This window comes from Choloepus didactylus, chromosome 17, assembly GCF_015220235.1.
Source record: "Choloepus didactylus isolate mChoDid1 chromosome 17, mChoDid1.pri, whole genome shotgun sequence".
In the NCBI taxonomy this organism is placed as follows: Eukaryota; Metazoa; Chordata; class Mammalia; order Pilosa; family Megalonychidae; genus Choloepus; species Choloepus didactylus.
The window spans coordinates 21194605-21216335 of NC_051323.1; the positions used below are offsets into that span (position 1 = coordinate 21194605).

General features: G+C 47.9%; 1 protein-coding gene across 7 annotated transcripts in view; it reads left to right on the forward strand.

Moving 5' to 3' along the window:
• ADD2 (adducin 2) overlaps positions 1–20548 on the forward strand; it is a 114839-nt gene extending 94291 nt beyond the window's left edge. For 6 of the 7 annotated variants that reach the window (XM_037807112.1, XM_037807111.1, XM_037807113.1 and 3 more), the window contains 5 exons: positions 835–954; positions 1847–1936; positions 3713–3860; positions 6719–6844; positions 14080–20548. In XM_037807112.1, coding sequence (XP_037663040.1) covers positions 835–954; positions 1847–1936; positions 3713–3860; positions 6719–6844; positions 14080–14387 — 792 coding nt within the window. In that variant the 3' untranslated portion in view covers positions 14388–20548. Of the gene's footprint in view, positions 1–834; positions 955–1846; positions 3600–3712; positions 3861–6718; positions 6845–14079 lie in introns of those variants that run through there. The other variant, XM_037807117.1, reaches the window with a different exon arrangement.
• Positions 20549–21731: the final 1183 nt, after the last annotated feature.

Consider the following 21731-nt stretch of genomic DNA (forward strand, 5'->3'; position numbering starts at 1 on the left):
ATCCTGATTGAGGTGGACCACACCTTAACTGAAGTAGCCTCTTTTATAAAAGGGTCCTACTTACCATGGGTTCATGCCCACAGGAATGGATTAAGTTTAAGAGCATGTTTTTCTGGGGTACATAGCTCCAAACCACTATGCAACCTCTTTTTTTGAATGTCTACTGTGAGCTTTTGGGTCTGAGGAGCTGGTTTCTCCAGCTGGCAGCTGGACCAGGTCTCCCCTAGCAGCACAAAACCCAGGAGCAGTTGATTTCTGCTTCTTGCTTCCACATCTGGCAGGGGCTTCTGGGAGAATTCAAGGCAAGGGCATCTAGAATTTGGACTGCAGATCTGATGCAAATCCAGTAGGCGAGCAGGACATTCATTTCTGTTATGTTGTCTTTCTCCCTCTCTTGTGCTTTCTTGCTCTCTCTCACATATGCTCACTCTCTCTCTCCCACCCCTCATATTAATATAAAAATAGCTGACAGTCAAATAGAATAGCTTTTCATTAAAAATGAAACTGCAAATTCAAGTCAATGAGTCATCAACCACCAAAGCTCAAGTGGTTGCCTGCCTGTTCAAAGCTGGTTACCAGGGTTCTGACCTTTATTCTCCAGTGTTCGTCAAGGCTGACTATTGGCCTGGCTTTCTTTGGCTGATGGGTTATTTTTTGCCCATCTCTCCCCTGGGAGATAGACATCAAAGAGGCCCAGGAGGAGGAGGCATCTATGAGTAGGCTTGTTGACCTTCCAAGCAGGCCAGTGGGCCCAGATCTCATGGGGTGGACCCCTGGGGAGGATTTGTGGGCCTTAATCCTTTGCTTTACCCAACTGACCCTGTGTTTATTCAGTGGATGAAGGCTGATGAGGTGGAGAGATCCAGCAGTGGCATGCCAATACGGATTGAAAACCCAAACCAATTTGTGCCTCTCTATACCGATCCTCAAGAAGTGCTGGACATTCGGAACAAGGTAAAGTGGCACTTGCTTATCCCACTGTCTCTTCTCCCACACGGGGGTGGCTCAGATCCCACAAATATGAGCCGTGTTTCCAGGGTGTGCTTGATTTACTGAGGAAGAAACTACTGCCGACCACGTCCCAGGCACCAAGTGCTGTAGTCTTGTGTAGTCTTATGTAACGCTCTTACACGTATGGGTGCTTGCTTTTACACATTACATGTGTCCTGAAGACCTGCCTGCAAATCGAGTTTTTATGAATTTTATGTTATTTTCCTTTGGACTTATTTTCAAGATTTCCAAGACCCTTTATACTTATTTCTGGACTTTTACCTTCCAGTTCACATACTTCTATTTCTAATGTTGCTTTAAAAACTTAAGTTGCAGCAGACAATCTCCAGTGGGTCTGATATGCTCACAGAACAGTGTTTCAGTGTGTGGTCCAAAGACCCTCTGTGGTGCTGATTTCAAGTACAGATTCCTGGGCCATACCCTCCAGAGAGTCCTATTCAATAGGTGTGGGGTGGCCCCAGGAATCTGTATTTTAAACAAATTCCTCAGGTTTCTTCTTAGGCATATTACAATTTGAGAAACACTCCTTCAAAGGATCTACTCGGCTTAGTTTCCCTCTTGACCTCTTAGAGCCACCTTCTCAGAGTTAATGAAAATTAGGTGTTTTAAATAAATTAGTAATTCACCCTGAGACGGACTTGGAGACAGTGTTTAAGGGTAGACCCATTGTGTTAGGTATAGAGGAGACAGGCTCCCACCCCACTGGAGGGCCTTTCTAGGCCCATAGCCACAGACCTCACTGGACACCAGGATGCCCTGGAAAGCCCCATTCCCAGACTCCACACTCTGACCCTGAACAACGAGCGCTCTCTCTCCTACTCCCCCTCCCACACAGATTCGAGAACAAAACCGGCAAGATGTGAAGTCGGCAGGTCCTCAGTCCCAGCTCCTGGCCAGCGTCATCGCGGAGACGAGCCGAAGCCCGGTACAGCAGAGGCCGCCCCTGTCTGGAGGGGAAACGTGTTTGCGTTCAGGGCCCGGGGCCAGGCAGCAGGACCCCTGAGTCCTCACGCCCACCTTCCCCTGTGGTCTTGGGCACTGGACTGGCTTCCATCCCCTTCCACCACGGAACTCCACTTTGCCCTGTTAGCGTGCTGCAGAGTGGAGAGTTGCGGGGAGTTGTGGCTGGAGGCTCCTGGGAGCTCCAGGCTTGCCCCTGCCCTGAGTGTCTCTGACCTCTCTGTGTGGAAATGGCCTCAGATTGTAGTTCTGGAAAGATGCTCCTGGAGTTACAGAGGGGGCATGTATGTAAGGGCTGGTGCACCTACAGGATAGGAAGGGACCTTGGTTTCCCGCACAGACCCACAGAGGTAGAAAGTTATTGTTTTCATGCTTGAAGTAGAGCTGTGTTTAGTGCTTAGCAAAAGGGGCGGAGATCAGAATTCTTCCGGCTTGAGTTTGAAATCAGTCCTACTCATTACAAGGCGGCAACGGATATGGCTTTTTGTCAGTAGCAAGAAAGGAGGAAATGCAGGGAAATGCTCCTCTTGCAGAGCAAATTGAGACAATGTAATTATTTCTGATCCATCTGCGGCCCACAAGATGGGTGCCCATTAGCAGGAGAAGTGCAAATGCTGTATCCTCACACCCACCTCCACCCCACCTCTACTCAACCATGAGGAGCACTGAATGTGCGACAGGGTCAGGGATAGAAATACTGGGGAGAGAAGAGAGTTCAGGACAATGGGCAAAAATGTTAAAAACTCTGCATTAATACCAGGTACTCTCTTTGGAGACCCTGTTCTTGGGATCTTGGTCTTGGATTCTCCCTCTGAACTCCATGCAGCCGGTTTCTTACGGTAGGCCTGCCACTGCCTCCCTTGTGGAAGGAACCCGTGAGCCTGTCGTCAGCAGAGCTGGCAGGCCAGAAAAGGGGGCACGTGGTGTGGGTCAGCTGCTCCAGACTTCAGGGAAAGGCTCCCCTCCCTTCAGGTTCACTTTCCTTTGTTCTTCATCTTCAGAGCAGCGCATTCTCAAGGGCTGAGATGAGGATGCTGAATTAGGAAAAAGGGCTGTGGAGTGTGGAAGCTTAGTACTTGTCTTGGGCTAGAGGGGACAAAGGATTCCTTGAAGCTTCACAACGCCCCCAGGATCAGGGACTCCACAAAGATGGTGAAAACACTACTTTTGCTCATGTCCTCTCAGGAAAGGACCTGCAGTATAGGTGGGCTGAACATCCAAGACTCAAGACCTTAGCCCTGTGTGCAAACCAGGACTAATAGTTTGGACTGAGAACGCTGAAGCCATTGGGTGTTTTGCCTATTATTTATTGCTGTGTCTTGTGGCTTGCACTGCTGTTGGGCTGGGGAGGGGCAGTGGTGGGGAACAGCCAGCATGACGCTTGCTTGACATAATGCTCTGCTTGTTGGGCTTTGGCTGACGGACTGTGGGCCGCTGACTGTATTTACATAGTGATGACTTGGAAGTGTCTGTAGAAGGATTGCAATAAAGGTGTGTCTTCCTTCTGCTTGGGAGCATCTGATTTTATTTCAGGGGCAGAGGTGGAACCCTGGCAGTTGTCCAGGCAGTTGGGTTTAGGGGTGATGTAGCCTTGGGAGGAGTGAACAGCCCCTACCCCAAAGCACAGAGCAAGTTGCTACATTGCCACGCTGGCCCTAACCAGACCACTGGCAGCCACGTGAGTCTGAAAGGACGCCAGCAGTGTTTAGAGAGCAACACACACTCTGTGGTTAACTTTCAGTCTACAGAGAGCCAGCTGATGTCCAAGGGTGACGCAGATACCAAAGACGATTCAGAGGAGACGGTGCCCAACCCCTTCAGCCAACTCACTGACCAGGAGCTGGAGGAGTATAAGAAAGAGGTGGAAAGGAAGAAACTAGAACTTGACGGTAAATAACGTGGGGCACTATCAGCGCAGCATCCCCCAGGGTGGAGGGGAGAGCTCAAGAGCAGCGGGAGCCAGAAATCCCAATGTGGCCGCATCAGCCTGGGTGGCCTGAGGGGACAGCCTCTCTGAACCTCAGCATTCTTAGTTGTCTGTATCAAAGATGTTCACAGGTCCGATGTACCCTGGGGCAGGTTCAGTTTATGCCTTTTGTCCCTGTGTAATTATTAGTAGTGCCACTCCCCAAAGTGTCCCAGTTTGGACAACAAATTATATAGTCTCTCTTCCAATGAATAGCTACTGTGTAGGAGTGCCTTAAAAATAAAATGGGACAACACATGTTAACGCATTTAGAAAAGTCAGAGCTCTACAGAAAGTGAGGCCCAGAGATAGTGATTAGTTGCTGGGTTTCCCTAGAATTCCCAATATACCCACTATTCACTGTAGGTTGTAAATTTGAAAGTTTAAGCAGGATGAGAAGCATGAAGTGGTGGTCCTCAAGGAGGACTCTGTCTGCTACAACTCCAGCATACTTGTTCAACATCCTCAGTGGGGGCCAAGAGGGCACAGTTCCTGCCCTCAAGGAGCCTAAAATTGCATTAGGTTGCTGGAAAATAAATACGTAATAGTTGAACAGCTGGGTTAAAAAACCCTCCTTGCTAACCAGGACGCTCCTCTGTACCAGGAGTATGTTTATTGTTTGTTGCTAAGTAAGCTAAGAGTGAAAACACGGTGCCTTCTATTTCCTCCATGTGGAGTAGGGCCAAGTTTAATATGAGTCCTTTTCTCTTAGTAGGTGAGCGCATCCATTTATGTTTGTTGATATGTTTGTTCGGTTTTATTTCGTTCTTCATTTTATTTGATATCAGGCTCCCTTTGGCAAAGCTGATACCATCAGTGGAATTCCCTGGGTGGTAAACTTCGAACCCCGCCCACCGTTCTGTTGAAAGGGTCTGATTTACTCCCAAGTGCGACTTGGCCCTCCCAGTTGTATTCTTCTTAAAAGTGATTTCAGACCCATTCCTCTTTAGACCCTGCGTTCACCTCTGCCTGCCCGATATTCCTTCCTCCTACCGTGCAGCAGATTATTCTCCTTGTAACAGATTTGGGGGCCCCCTCATCTGCTCTTGCCCTCCTCCTGTTGACACCCCTTTTCTCCGTTGCATCCTTCTCTGACACGTGAGGAGGAGTCAGGATTTTTCTTCTTCCTTCCCCCTCATCCCTTCACACTGTGACCCGGCTCATGCCCAGCCTTCAGCTCTGGGGGAGGCTGGTTTCTGGGGGTTGGGGTGAGGGCGGAGCCGCCGGGACCCCTTTCCGCCCGATGGTGCATGCAGCATGCCCGGGTTCTGGGTCCTTGGGTGAGTGGTTCTCAAGCCTTGATGGGTCAGTCTAGGACTTGCTCACACAGTTCCACAGTCTTCCAGAACCTTCTCCCTGCCCCACCTTGAAACCTGAGGAAGATAACCTCATAGTGTTGACAATTAAAACTTTTTAGAAAAGGTCTCGGGGTTACTGTCCTTAGGTTGAATTTCACTCGGCAGCCAGCAGTGCTCATTCCTCTCTGGGGACCCAGGTACCCGTTTCCTTCCTGCCCGGCCCGGGCCCTGTGGCTCAGGGTGGCCTCTGCTTTCCTTTTCAGTCCCCACTTGCACACACACACCCTTTGTTACCATAATACTATTAATCATAATAACGCCTTTCATTGCTCAGTGCCTAACAGTTACCTGGTGCCTCCGTGACCTCATTTGACCCTCTCACTTGGGTATATAGGAGTTAATACTTTTAAAATGCTTAGAATAGTGCCTGTAACTATGGCCTAAGTCAGTAAACACCAGATAAATGTTACGATAAAATCTTTGTAATAGTGGTAATCATTAATGGTCTCTCAGATCTCATAAAAGTTGTTTAGCCTGGAAATCAAAACTCTCCACAAGCTGACACCTCTGTCTTTTTCTCACTCCTTTATTTCAAGCCCCTCTCTCCATGTTGACTCTGAAACATTCATGCTCACAGAGCTTGGTTTCCCTTCTCAGCTAGGCAGATTCAAAATTATGGGTGCTTCTGGTGCCACCCCAGACCTCCCTCCATCAGGCCGTCCCCCATGTCACCCTCCCCGCTGCCCCCAATTGAGCTGTCCCTTCTCTTTGCTTCAAGAGCACTTGGGGTCTGAGACAAAATTCAGCTGTTGGTTTTGACCACTGGGCTAGGCCTTGGTTCCCTCAACGCAGGATCTTTTCCTCGCCCACCCTCTCCCCGCCAGTGAGCCATCTTCCTAGACACAAAGCAGGCACTAGGGAAAGCCTCGATGGTTTCCTTGGAGTTGTAATGTGCAAGTTAAAAACGGAGAGAGAAAAACATGCTTTTTATCCATAGGTATTGTTTGGACTGGAAGTATGAATCAGATAAAGTAAAAAGAAAGTTAAATATACGCAAACAAATCATGGGTGTCTTTAAGGGAGTTGATGGTTCCTTGGGGGCCCCGCGCTTGCGTGTTGATGTGCTCTCACGCTCATGACCAAAAGCTCCTGGCTGGTTGTCTTCAGAGCCGTGGGCACAGGTGACAGCCACGGACCTGACCCCGTGTGGGAATTGTCCCACCACCCTGCCGGCCACGTCAGGGTAACATATTCCTTTAGTAGTAGATGTGCTTGCGTGAAGGAAACAGAGCATGAGTCTGACTCCTTCCATTTGCCTCCCTGGGATATAGCAGAAATTTAAAAAAAGCCTGATGGGGGAGCAGCTAACTTCAGCCAGAAGGTTCATTGTTAGCCAAAAGAAATGATCAAGTAGAAAAAAGCAATTTTTAAAATGCTCTCTCACTCTTTCTCTGCCCATCTGTCACGTTTTTTGTGTTTTCAGGAGAGAAAGAAGCTTCCACGGAAGGGCCTGGCTCGCCTGTGAAGTCTGCACCTGCTTCTCCAGCACAGAGCCCGGTGAAGGCAGAGACCAAAAGCCCCGTGGTGTCTCCGTCCAAGGCTTCAGAGGGTGAGTGGTGTGGAGTGGGCAGGGGGCCGGGGGCCAGTCCACAGGCCCAGAAAGGTGTCCATGTGGAAGGCAGGGCAGGTGCTGCGCCACTCGGAGCAAGTGTTGACCCCACCCAGCAAGCTTCCCTCTGCTGCTTCTAGGGAGTCTGCAATAGGGGCTGCCACATTTCAGCTTGTTTCATTCACAAGCTCTGACGATACGCCTTACAATTGAAGCCCCCCCCAGTCTAAGCAATGATGAATAAATCAATGACTGACCCACAGCCTCCTCACTTCTGACTCGGATTGGGGCAGTTGATGGACCTTTCCAGATGCACCAGCCCCATTCTCAGATTTCAGTGTGCATAGGAATCACCTGGGGGTCTTGTTAAAATGCAGGTTCTGATTCAGTAGGACTGGGTAGGTCTGAGATTCTGCATTTCAAGAGCTTCCAGGGGAGCCGATGGTGCTCTCAATGTTGGCTGCACATTGGAATCACCTGGGGAGACTTAGAAGCTACTGATGCCCACCTGGGTCCCACCCCCAGTGGTTCTGAGTTAAATGGTCCGGAATGGGGGGTGAAGGTGCAGCCCGAATCTCTCCAGGTGAATCTACTGTGCAGCCCAGGTCGAGAACTGCTGTGTTCAGGAGCTACTAATTTATGGAGAACTGAGTTCTAGGCCCAACTCAACCCATAAATTTAGCAAATAATTTAACCTCTCCGTGCTCTAGTTTCCTCATCTGTTAAATGGAGCTACTAATGTGTTCCCCCTTTAAGGTTGATATGTATATAAGGGAAGTTGTAGAAGAAAACAAACTTCAAAAGAGTAAAGGTATGATTAAACATAAGACCTAACTGTGGTTATGATTAATAACATAACCACATGGCAGATAACATTGTTATAGTCCACAGCCACCTAGATCCTAAAAGCATCTTTCATGTGCTCCTGGAATCACACCTGAACATGAATACTCTGCCCTGGGGCTCCCCAGAGACCCCCACAGGGAGGGTTGTATGGCCATCCAGAGAGCAGCTCCTTGGGTAGAATATATGTAGATTCTAATAGAATCCCCAACCAGAGTTCCTTCCAGAAGCCAATTGCTGCCCAGTGTGCAGGCCAACGTTGCCAGAGGAAACCCGTCTGCTTGAGGCCAGAGCCCCAGGTGGATGTCCTCCGACTGTGTTTGTGTTCATTGTGTCTCATTGTGGTTTGTCAACTTGTCTCCACAACGTCTTCCTTTCTCTTCCCATTTGTGCCTTCATCAAAGGAGTTTCCTCCGATTCTGAATACTTGTCTCTGTAGTAAGTATAGAGAGGCTGTTTACTAACTCACTCCAACCCTTGCAATGGGGGAGGGAGGATTTTTTCAAAAGGCATATTTCTCCCCCATTTTTCCTTTTGCAACTCACAACCATGCCTTCGGAAGGTTTCCTGCTGTAAAATTCCTGACCAACTCCATGTGTGCTATGCATGTACCAGGCTTTCCTCTGAGAGACATGGGTACACAGGGCACATGCTCATGTGTACACACACACACCCATGCACACACAGAGCATACGCTCCCAGGAGCAACAAGCCCCTGCAGTGAGTGGGCAGTGGGGCCAGCTCCCGGGCACTCCCTGAGGTAGATGCTTTGTGGCCCTCAGGAGGACACTTCCATCTGCATTCCTAATGCATGGGCACCCCTAAGGACCCATGGCCTCCTCTAGGGCTGTGGACAGAGCGTGACTGCCCATGGGGACTGACTGCTGTCCAGGGATGCATAGAGTGCCTGGTCCATGGACTAACTGCAGGAAGGAAATCTGGGGCTGGAGAGGAGGGTCATGGCAAGAGCAGGATAAGGGATGGCAAGTCCATTTCAGCTCCTGGGAGCCCTTTGGTGAGACAGAGGGTGGGAGGAGGGTGTGTGAGGATAGGATAACTGTTCACACACTGCCTGCCATGATGATACAGTAGCACTGGACTTGAGGCAGGATTCCTGGCTCTCTCTGATCCAAGTCTCTGCCCTTGGAGGGGTGCACTGTAGTTGAGTTACTAGAAAAGTTAAGGTCCTCCCTGAGGACACTGCCTGTAATACAGACATTGCTGGGAAGCACGGACCTCTTTGGAGCAGGCCCCGCATGCTGAAGGTGCGAGTTGTCCCTGTCAGGGGTGACTGATGTGAAGTAGGCTTGGCCAGGCTGGTCAGTGGCTTACCCGGCTCCTAAGGGCAGAAGGATCTGACCCTCTGAGCAGCATCTGCACTTGCATATTTAGCTCTCTCCATCAGATCAGTGGTGGCTTTTTCATCCATTTGTCTCTGTGCTCCCCAATCCTCTTGCACTGAGTCATCTCAGGGTCACTTCCCATCTGTCTCCTTGACTCCCACCACATCGGCCTCTCTACAGGAGAGCCTTGTCCCCTTGTTGCTCACATCAGGCCACGTGTCAGCTCGTACTCCTTAAATAGCTCCTGATGACCTCTGCCCCTGCTGACTGCAGTACCCAAGGAGTCCCCCAGGGCATTGGCTAAGCCTGCAAAGAAATAGCCGGTATTCAATACCAGAGCTTAAATAAGTCACTTTAAAACTTTGTGAAATGGAGGAATAACATGAGCACTTGCCTTGCCTAACTCACAGTATCGTTGTCAGGATAAAATAAGCTAAGGAATGTAAAAGTATTCTGTAATAGGCTTAAGCAAAATTAGTCCTTATTGTGTACAATATTCATAAAATCATGAGAGATGACATACTGGCTGTTGTTTCAAGTCACTAACTTTTGGGTACTTTATTATGCAGCAATAGAGAATTACATCATAATTACACAATAAAAACTAGTTTTATGTAAATTACATCTCCTATGTGTTGACTGTAGCTGACTGGGCTCAGCTGGGTGGTTCTTCTGCTCCACATGATGTCACATGGGGCTGCAGTCATCTGGGAGTTTGACTAAGCTGGAACTTGCAAGGTGGTACATTCACATGTTTGGTACTTGGCAAGGGCCACTGGAAGGCTGGGCTCAGCTGGGACACTGGGATGGATGGATCTCCCTTTCTCCCTGCAGTTTCAGGGCCTCTTCATGTGGTCTCACTCTGTGTTCCCATCAGGGAGGCCAGACCTTCCATGTGGCAGATCAGAGCTCTCAAGACTGTAAAAGCAGAAGTTTCCAGGTCTTCTTAAGTCTTGGGACTGGGTTGGCACAGTGTCACTTTCTTGGCATTCTATTTGCTACAGCGAACCACAGAGCCAGCCCAGATTCAATGTGGGAGGGGATTACACAAGTGTGAGAATACCTGGGGGTGTGGGTCACTGGGGCCATATTTGGATATTAGCCACTACATGTGTTGCTGCTTGAGTGTCCTGCCTGTGGGTCCTCATAGATCTTAGTGTTGCTTTTTTTCAAGATGTTAATGAACCTCTTTATGACTTCCCTGTTCAATGCATGAAGCAGCCTTATTATGGAAGTGAAAATAGTACATGGCAGTAACCAACCCTCATGCATTTGGTATATGGGTCATAATCAGTCTGGTTGACTTTTGCTTCAGAAGCAAGTTAGCAAATCCTCTTTTTAGGTCCTCCCCTAGTGTCTCCCTGTTGCAAGGAGAGGGCCCCCTAATCTATGGGGCTGGGCCCTGTGGTTGTGTGCTTGACCCTGAGGTGTTAGTAGGCCAGGTGCCTTGGGCCAGGAAAGGAAACATAGCCTTGCTCCTTCCATTAGGCAAAGTCCATATTCCTTCCCCACAACCTCACCACAATGAACTGACACAGAAGAACACAGCTACTCATGCAAAGCAAGGGCATCCTGTGTTTCACCTTCTTCTGGTCTCATCTGGACAAAAGCAGGATGCCTACTCGGCAGCAGCAGTGAACTGGTTCAAGCACGTTGTTGCTGAACTGAGCGATTATTATTCAGAAAAGTAAAGGACCAAGTTTCTGCCCTGAATGGTGTTCTTGAGTGATGCATGGTCTCTTAAATAGAGGATAAATGACACGTACAAGTGTAACATGACTATATGGCAGTAGGTTTGGAGGAGGGCAAGAGTGTTGCCAAATGTCAGGGGAGGCTGCACAGATAAAGCGTGGCTCAAGCCAGACCTTGAGGAGATACATATTAGATCAGCAAACAGGAGTGGAGTGGGCTGCCCAGAGGTGTTGGCCAGGGAGGGGGTGTTCCTTGTAGGGGACATCAGAGCCTAAGAGACCATGAGTGGCTGGGGGCTGTGGGATAGTGGGAAATGGATTCTAAGAGGCAGGGGTCTGGATGTGGACCCTGACTTCTGATTCTTGTCTTGCTCCCAATCATCTGCTCTCCAGATGTCCCTACCCCCCACTGACCCCCAACTTCCTGGCCACCTTTCCTGGACAGAGACCCCAATTTCCCAGCCTCTGCCCCACCCCAGCCACCCCCACACCTGGCCCTTACACCCTGCCCCCAGGTACCCCACTCAGTGGTGGTTCTTAGAGGCTGCTGGAAGGTGAGCTCCCATCTGCTCATAGTTCCTGAGGCCCTTCCCAGCCTGGTCTGCCCGTTCCTCTCACTCCCAGCTGAAGACCAGTTGAGAACTTGGTGTATTCCCAACCATAGCTCTCCTGAACTGCTAACAGAGCAGGGGCCTAGGGCTCGGGAACCGGTTCTTGATACTCTCCAGGAGCCTGGTGGGTGTTTATTTCTGGAGCCCTGCCCCACTGCCCCTTCTTTTGGCCTACAGAACCCTCCAGTGTTCTCTGTTCCCCAAAGCTGAGGGAGTGATGACCTCAGTTTGGAACCTGGCTCCTTCAAGTCCCATCATACCTCCACTAGCCCAAACAGTTCATTGTGTGGAAGCTCTCTGCTATCCTGGGGGGTATGCTCAGTGCAGCCCATGCCCTCTGGACAGTGGGAAGGGCCGTGAGTGCTGCCCTTCCAAACCAAGACTGAGCCCCAGGCTGAGGCCATGGACTGAGCAGACCAGCAGGGCAGGTGTGGGTAAAGGGGCCCAGATGACGGGCACCATTGGAGCAAGGGCACCTGTCACCACCAGGGCAGGAATGACAGAAAGCAGGAACCCCTCTTAGCCACAGTGTGTTCACGGAGCTAGAAGGCAAGTACCACAAGCATTGTAGAGGGAGGGTGCCAAGGGTCAAGCATGAAAAACGTGCCCTAGTAGATCATCCGGGTGTGGGGTCTCCGTGAGGGTCTGGATTGAAATTGTAGAACCAAGGAAGATGAAAGAATAGGGTGGGGGACCAAGGCCAGCCTTGGAGCTGGTGCTGGTTTTCGTGGATAGATCTAGTTCAGTTTAGAAGGCTCAGGCTGGGACCGATGAGAGTAAACTGTTTACCTTACATTCAGTGGTTTGCTCATGCGTTCAGCCATATGGTTTCCACCTTTTCTATGAGTTAGTTAGATAGCCACAGTTTTGCCCTCATTGATTTCAGTTTAGAAGGGGGAGATAGGCATAGAAAAAACAAGTGCAACAGTTTTACAGTTGTTTTGAGGGAAGGTTATATAGTGAGGCAGAAAGGAAGATGTGATAAATTCCACCTGGAATGGGCATGGGCATCAGAAAAGACTCTGAGAGAGAGACAGCGCTCAAGCTGATTCATTGAATGGGATGAGGGCTGGAGAAGAGGACAGAGGAGAGGGGGGCCTTCCAGACCGAGGGAAACAGCTGGGATGATAGGGAGGGGTCCAGGGACCGGAAGGTCAATGAGGCCAAATGGCAGGTGAAGTGGGAAGAGGAGAGCGGATGGGTAGAAAGCTGTGTCAGACTGGTTTACTGCATTCAAGAGCACGGTCAGGTCATGGGCACTGGAGCACGTGGTGGGAGGGCAGGAGAGGAGTGAGGGCTGTGGGAGGCAACGAAGCTAAGCTGCTGGATGACGATGGGGCGTGGGGCTGGGCAGTGGGAAAAATGAGAGCTGGAGGCTAAATCGCTTAGAGGGACGAGTCTCCCAAAGTGGTTTGGGAGGGGCCGTAGACTTGCCTCAGCCAGTTTCTGAAGGTAAGAAAGACTTAATTATAAGAACTTACCCAGGTAGTCAGACTGGCTTTTTGTAACTTCCCCCTAGCTTTGCCGCCTCTGTTCCATCCTCATGTAGCCATGCATTGCCCCCTCTACCTCTGTCAAGGACCCTAGTCTCTTCTTAAAACTCATTTGTCCACTCCCTCCTCCTGCAACACCACTCAGGCTTTCCCCTATTCCCTGCATTCCTGTACAGCGGAGCATGCTGGGGTTCCTTCTTGTGATGTGATTTATCACAGACATGCACGGGCACACGTGCACACAGTCATGCATACACATCTGCTTCTCTTCATTCCATGTAGTGAAAAGAACATTGGACTAGAAGTCAGGAAATAGGTTTGTCCACTATTTTACTCTTTCACTCAGTTTTCACATCTGTAAAATGGGATGGAGGTGAGCTAGATGATCTTTAGCTTCCTTTCTACTTTTCAAAGTCTGTGGTTTTATCATTTCCCCTCCCCATGCAGGCATTTCCAGGCTTGAGTGGAAGCAGGTTGGGTGAGAGTAGGAAGGGGGATGGAAGATGCAGGAGGGTTTAGTTTCCTGGGTCTGAGCAGTTCTGGCCTTGGATGAAATGGCAGTCCTTACGAGTTCCCCCTACAGCAGAATACAGACCTGGGGGGCCTTGGTGGCCACTACAACCAACTGGGGCTCTTTCCCGCTGGTTTACCCTCATCTTGGAAACAGGGATTCCAGGTCACTCAAGGAGTTCCATCTTCTCTCTGCCTTCCCTTCCCTGCCTACTGGGAAGATGCTCTCTATTTTCCCAAAAGTTGCTTAGAGATGTAGGAAATGAAATGGGTATGAACACATGTAATTTCCATATTTTGATTGGCAAAGCTGAACCAGTTACCACGGTTCTTAGATCCTGCCATTGAGACGTGCATGACCCAGCTCTCCCCCTTCCTACAGCCTCTCTCCTCCCCTTTGTTCTCTTTCCATGCCTAGGAAAGCTCTGAACTGGACCCCAGTGTGGCCACCTGCCATGTTCAGACATCAATATATGCTTAAATTTGTGGACAAAAGCCCAGTGTTTGACCTCGAAGTCTTGTTCCCCAGACAGGCTGTATGGAGAGGGTGTAGAGTTTGGATGAGCGTCCAGTCCTTCCATCTGTCTCTGAGAGCCTCTGCCCCTGCTCCCCAATGTCAGTACCCCCCCTCCCATTACTCTAGACCTGTTTTATAGATTTGCCTAGAAATGGTTCTGTTAGCCCCATGTGGAAGCTCTCATCTGCATGAAATCTCATGGGTCATGTCTTTTTATCTTTTTCTAGAAGGTGCTGAGGAAACGGAAACAAGCAAAGCCACTACAGAGCCCGAAACGACCCAGCCAGAAGGGGTGGTGGCCAATGGGAGGGAGGACGAGCAGACCGCAGAGGAAATCCTCAGTAAAGGCCTGAGCCAGATGACCACCAATGCCGACACAGATGTGGATACCTCCAAGGACAAAACCGAGTCGGTCACCAGCGGCCCCATGTCCCCAGAGGGCTCACCTTCCAAATCTCCCTCCAAGAAGAAAAAGAAATTCCGAACCCCATCTTTCCTGAAAAAGAGCAAAAAGAAGGAGAAAGTGGAGTCCTGATTGGTGGCACTCTCAGGCTCCCATCTGCATCTTCTCTCTTCCCCTTCCCTTCTCCCATCTGTGTCCCTGACAGCACAGGGCTAATGAGAGATAGAATAGGATCCTGGATCACACTCAGAGTGGGGACTTAGAGGTCATCCAACCAACCCCTCATTTTACAATTGCCTCAAAGAAATCAGGGGACTTGCCCAAGGTCACACAGCTAATTAGCGGCAGAGTCTGCACTAGAATTCAGGTCTCCTGACTCCCAGTCCAGTGCTCTCTCCACTACACAACACTGCCTAGTTGTGGGCCACCTTTGTGCCCACCAGTCTGAGCCCAGGGCAAGAAGGCCAGACATGGGCCACAAGCTCTCACAGGCTCAGACCAAATTGGAGAGGTCGAGTCTTCCCCTGAGCAAGATCCACTTTCTTTGCAGGAACTCAATCTCCTGCTGATGGAGTTATCAACATGTTTAGAAATCTGTCTTCCTTTTTCCTCCCTGCTACTCAAAGTAACCAGACAAGTTGATCTGTTACCTATAACAGAAATTAATCTTTACTCCCAAGGGCTGATGGCTTAGCTTGTACACCCCCAACCACTGACCCTGAGCTTTCTTCATGGAACCTCTCGAATGATAGAAGAATTGTAAGAGTTGGCAGACACAAGGGCAAGCTGAGTAGAAGAAGGATTGGAGATGGTTTAATTAATATGAGAAGCCAAGAATTTGACCCATTCAAATTGTGCATCTCAGGTGCTTCAAATCTAAAACCAAATTTAGTGTAGAAAGAAGTTGTCTCATGCCCAGGGCAGAAATTTGGGGAAATTTAGATCCTCTGTTGGCTTTGAGTTTTACAAGGAGGATCAAAACAGAGGAAAAGGCCATGCCCTTCCAAGCTTTGCATGACACACAGAGAGATGTGCTCTAGCTGCCTCGCTCCAGCCCAGCAGTCTGCCCAGAAGTCAGGTGTCCCTGACCTTCCTCAAAACCCAAAACCATTTGCTCATAGACCAGAACCAGTGTCCTCCTACCCTTGGGCACCTTGAGCTGGGCTCCTCTGGGGTTCTGACTCTGAGTCACTCTGGGACTAGCAGAGGATCAGAGACGAGCCCTTCAAGATTGACCCTCTTGGACCAGTTATCAGAGAAATGCTTGGTGTCCCCAGCCCCGTCACTATCTTACCATCTGGGGCCTGGTAAGAGCCACAGCTTTTGTTTTAAATGCCAAAGCTGTGTTTTCATATTCTTCTGTGGGGCATTGATTAATGAGCAGTGTTGGCTCCTAAAAATTAGACAATCCATTCTCTCTAAGGCACAATGTCTTCAAAGACAATTTTTTCCCTTTTTGTTCTGATTATTGTAAAAATGTTTTTGAGAGCTTTTAATTAGTTTTCCATTTTTTTTGAGCACTTGCTATGCATAGGCACTATGCCTATACACTACATACATTAAATCCTTTAATCTTCACCGTGTCATTTGAGGTGGGAATGACCAGTCCCATCTTACGGGTGAGGAAACCGAGGCCCCAAAAGGATAATTAACTTGTCCCAGGTGACATGGTTAGTAAGAGCTGGGGCTAGACCAGGTCAGCTTTGCTCTTAACAGCTGTGGTGACTAGAAAATGTTAGTTGCCTAGGGTGGTTCAGAATCCATTTCTGTGACTGGTCTCCACTCCATAATGTTAGCACTTGAACTTGAAATGAAGGTAGGAAACTATCTGTGCTCACCATCATCAGTGCATGTGAAGCTCATGGTTAACGTGGAGTGTGGTCATTCCGTTGTGGACCTCTGACAAAGGAGAGGCAAGAGCCTTTTGGCTAGGGCAACAGATACCATCCATGGTTGGGCTATTTCTTGAGAAGGAAGGAAATGATATATGACTAAGGAAAACCCAATTTTCTTCCTCTCTCTCTAGCACAGAGTCCTAACTGTTACCCCATGCCTTCTCTGTTCCACTTCCTGACTGGGTCAAGTCTTGGGATGGACAACCCCATGTCAGGAGCACCGATGCCACAGAAAAATCTATGATAAGGGCAATACCTATAAACGCCAATCCTTTGATGCCTTCTTTAAAAAATAGATTTCACGTTCGTTATTCATTCATCCATCACAATCTTTGTTAAGCATCCACTAAGCATCAGGCATTATGCTGACATCAAAACCATTGTGACAAGAATAAGTGGTAAGCAATGTTAGGAGGGTGGAGTGGATGCCACCACTGACGTAGCTTCTTGTGTTTGGCTGTAGATCAGAGATGTCATCAATGGACTTCTCGCATTCCACAAATGCTCTTTACTCCCTTTACAACAGCGAGGCCTCATTTAAAAATGCTGGAGCCTTGCTGGAGCAGCACTCTTGGAATTTATGCCATGGGTTTATTGTGTATTTATGAAATTGTTCATTCCTCATGCATTTAAAAAAATGCATTGAACTTAGCTCTTGGGCAGCCAGGTGCGAAGATAGGACACAGTTCCTGCCCTCAAGAAGTTCATAAGTGTAGGGGGAATGTAGACAAATTGCAAAACAGGCACAGGTTATCTTGAGGGCCAGAGAAACCTTCCTGAGAGAAGTGATGGCAGAGTTAGGTTTTCAGAACAAAGAGTGCTGGGAAGACATTCAGTGATGAGGTGCATGTCCAAGGGCATATGGAAGCATGCGACACCATGATGTGTTCTTGGTGCATAACACATGAGGCAGGGTGGTGGTTTGTTTCAGAAGGAGATGGGGTTGGGTTGTAAGGAAACTTGTATGAAGTATGGAGGAGCTGGACAGTATTGTGTAAGGGATGTGGAGTTGCTGAGGGTTTTTAATCAGGGTAGAGTCATGCCCAGACTTGCCCTTTACAAAAATCTCTTTGGTGGCTGAATAGAGAATGGATTGGAGAGGCTGGGTTGGGAGATCTCATCAGGAGGCTGACAGGAAACATCAGTACTAAGACATTTTTGATGGCCTGCCTTACACGAAGTTTTCCTTTATAGCAAATAGTTTCCACGCAGAATCTGTTTCCATAAAATGCTTTGGATAAAGCATTTTGAGAGAGACTTGTGACAAGGAGAAGGAAAAATTCAGAGAGCTAATGTTTAGTGCACAGTTTCTGGTCCTATTTAGTCTTGATGTAGAATTGTTGGGAGAGATGTTACTGAGTGATTCTGCAGGTTTCTTCCCTTTACCCATAGGATGTGGTGTGCTTAGTTAGCTCCAGGCTTGAGGATACGCAGTCCAAACAAAACCACAGGCTTTTAGAGTGAGAGAAAGGGGCATTTTCTTTTGGCTCTAGGTAAAAGTTGGATGAAGGCTTTGACTAGTATTGGTCTGGAGAAAATGTATGTATGAAGGATTCAGAATTGGTCGGCAGTAGCTTCATTTCTAGTAAAGCCATGGTGCTTGGATATGCAGCAGGAAGGGGATGGGAAAATTTGAGCCAATTTGCTCTGGAGTTGCACCATGGCTGGCTAAGCTGGGAATAAGAGAGGGTTCTGAGCTGGTTTCTGAATCAGTTTCCGTGAGGAGGCAGGCTGCAGGTGGGGAGGCTGAGATGGTTAGAAAGAGAGAAGCTTGGCTCTGCTGGCAGCCAGCAGTGATACGGGAAAACCATCCATACCATGTGCCCTTTGCCCAAACTTTGCAAAAGTGCTGTCAAGAGACAGCCCCACTAGCCCAAATCTGTGTTCCATAAGAGCCTCTGGCCTGCAGGTGACTCAGACAATTGTCCTACCCCAGCCAGGTTGCACATAGATAAAAATGAGCACCCTACCCCAACACTCCTACAATTTAAAATGGGGTCCTTCCTCTGCAGACAGGTAAGTTATTTTTAAAGGTATTGGGGGATTTGGATGAGGTGCCTGCTGTGAAGCCTGCCACATTCCACTGATTTGTATGCTGGGCCTTGGGTACTGTTTCTTGTGTAACCCTGTGCCACTCGTGCATGATAATGTGGCAAGACAGTCACACAGATGTTATTTGGGACTGTTGTAGCAGAGGCTACTGCTCTTGTCCACATGGGAAGAAATGCTGTGGCTTTAGAAAAACCACTCACCCAGCAGCACAGTTCGCTTCTGAGAGTCAAAAAGATTAAAATGTGGATTTTTCCATGGATACATGCACAAGGATTGAGATACAGCCTGCCATAGACATGTATGTCATGCTTTTGCACAGCATGAATTTTATAGTCCTGGGCCAAGTGTATTCAGAGTATGGCTGTTGAATATGTGAGAACACATTTTACCTGTCCGTCATTTACACAGGTGGGTCAACAGGAGCCCTTGAGTTGGTGCCATTATAATTGACTCTCTGAACATAGAAGAAACAGGTCTTCTCACATCTTCTGTCACCATTTGAGCCCAACCAGACTCTTTAAGTCAATAAAATTCAAGAGTCCGAGAAGAAACGAGGTAGGGGATAAATTTATTCACTCCCACAGACAGGACAAGACACCACTCAATTTGAAACCTGATGAGACTCCATATCATCACCGTCCCACATCTATTCTGGGAGGAATAACTTAATACAAGAAGTATTAAGTTCTTGTATTAAATTATTACTACAAGAGGCCTGAACTGACTCTAAATTTATGGAATATGTTCTTTGCTTATTCATCCGTGCACAAGACCACTTGTGCCACAATATGAAGAAGCATAACAATAGCAGCATAGTCTAGTCAACCAAACTACTCGGACATGGCACAATTCTTGCCAGAAATCACTACGCACATGCAGAGCCTGTCACTTAAGCACTCCAACTCTCTTTTATCAATGTGGGCATCTCAGGCAAGTGTCCTTTAGAGGAGAAAGCTCCTGTCGTCACTTCTATATGGACAGTTCCCTTGAGAAGTTAGGCTTCTCTTTTAGGAACAACCAGAAGGAATCTCCAGGTAGTGGGTTTCTACACACACACACACACACACACACACTCTCTCACAGATTTGCACTGGTTCATCCTTAGGGGGTATTAGGTTTTGTCAAATTGGTGTTTGGTGCCACTTAAAACTTTCCCCAGAAGCTGGGTCATCATGATGAGAAACTGGGCTTGAAGATGGAGGAGGAATGATCACTATTATTGATTCGGGGCAGGTCTTGGATGTGGCTGGAGTCAGAGCTGTGGTGTGGGCAGGTGCTGTCGGCTCTCCCAGGTTAGTCAGTATCCTTGGCTCCTCTTTTCACCCACTGTTTCCCAAGCAGCAGGACAAAGCCAGTTGTGGCATAGCAGATCCCTTATCGCTAAGTAGTATTAAAAAAAAAAAAGCTATGAGAGATTAGGGGGTGATGAGAGAATAACTGTAGAAAAATCCTAAACTCTACTCCCCTCCAGCAAATCATCTTGTATACCTTTTGGAAGCCCAAAGGTCAGATCTTCCCTTTAAAAGTGAGTTCAGAAGGAGGATGACAGTTAGAAAACATCAAAGCCCCTTAGAAAATGGGAGTTTATCTTGGGGTACACTGCTCCCATATTTCAGCTCCACCTTATGTCTGTTGGTCCTGCTTTGTGGGTGATTGGTGTTCGTGGGCTGCTTCACTTTTAAATTCCTATGCTATGACTGCTGAGTCCCAGCATTTGCTCCCTCCCAGGAAATGGCCGAGGTGGGGAGAAGAGTTCAGAGCCTGGGCTCGCCTGGCCCAGGGTGAGGGAATCCAGTCTAGGTGGAGTGCAGTGTTCTTCTCTAAAGCTGTTGGATGGTTTCAGTGAGATGTCTCTGTCTGGCAGTCGTCACGCACAAGTACTACTTAACTGTCTTCCCTTGTACATACATTGTCTGTGTTTAGCTTTTCTGAGTATTGTGAGGTTTCAATTAGGGGTTCCATGTAAATATGCTTTCTGCTTCCGAAAGACCAGCTTCCTGATCATGTATCATCCCAATAACGGCTTTGCCTTTCTTTCCGCTAATACTTTTTGAGCCACTGACGTGCGGATTGATAGTCTCTTGGGCTTTTATTCTGCAATTTTATAAATACACACACTTATATATATTTATGTGTTGGTTTTGTATAGTTTTCAGTTTGAATCTCTGAGCACCAAAGCTGCCTGTTGATTTTCAAGAGAACTTTCCAAAGCCACCTCCTGAACCCTTTTGCTGCTTTGGTGTCTGACTGTGTTGCTGGGGTGGGTTCCTCTGCCCGTGGATTTCTGTATGTATGTGCTGTTATCTCATCTGCAGATAATGCCCTAGTAAATCTAACATGCTTGGCTTCCTGGTGTGTGACCCATCTCTGTCAGCCACCCAGATCTCCCAGCAGCCAGGGAGGCAGAATCCAGAAAGGGAGCCAAACATCCAACCACACAAGAAACTTACCCTTGTGACCATTTCTCACGTGTGGAAAGCTTGAACCTATGTATAATTGAGTTCCAACAGGGCAAAGGAGATAATAAAATTCGTCATCTTCTGAGAGGGAAAGGCAATGTGGATTTGAGAACGCCTTGGTGGAGGAAGATGGATTTGGATTGGTGGGTTGGGGGAGGAGGGCTGCAAAACCAAACCAGCCAGTCTCCATAGAAAGCAGCAGTGCAGATGTGCAGGCTGGAGTGGAGAGGGTGTGTCTGACCAGAATCAAGGCTGGAGAGAGCTAAGACACCAACCCAGAGGGTGGAAGGGGAAATGGAGATATCAGGAATGGAGAGAGAAGGAGAAAGAAGAGTTAAGAGCCCATTTTCCCCTCCCAGCTCCTCTTGTCTCAAATAAGCCCAGTACTTGGGTTGAGCAATCACACATGAGTGCTGTTTTAAGTGTCTTATATGTAGCAGCTCATCTAATCCCCACAAAGCCCGAAGAGTTTCTGTCACATCTCTGACAGGCACCATCTTTAATCCAGATAGAGATTTCACTCTGTTGGAAGTATGCATAGAGAAAAATAATGTAACAGTTTAATAGTTCAAAAGAAGATGAGTCTGAGAAATTAGAAGACCTTTTCCCCAATGAAAATGAGTTACTGCAAGAAGCAGGAGAAAGGTCAAGAAAATCTCTGTTACTTCATTTATGAGAAAAGACCAGCCACCCACTTAAAGGGAGCACTTTAAGTCAAGAAAAATTTTTTTTTGGTGATGAAAAGCTGCCATATTTAAAAATGAGACAAAAGCATTCAATAGCAGATTGAATATTATTGATCATGTATGAGGGGAACATACAGATTTGTTTAGACATGTAAGTCTTCCAAATTCACCATATGAAAAAATTAGCCAATCAAGTATCCAGTTTATTGAGAAATTAATATAAGCACATCACTCAAGAATGGGAAAGACACAGGATAAAAAGGTAGTGAGCAGTGAAACTAAATAAATTTTAATAGGTCTAATTTTTAATATGACATGCAGATGTTTAACAAATAGTTATTTAAGATACATGACATTTAGGAAATATGATAAATTGCAAATAAT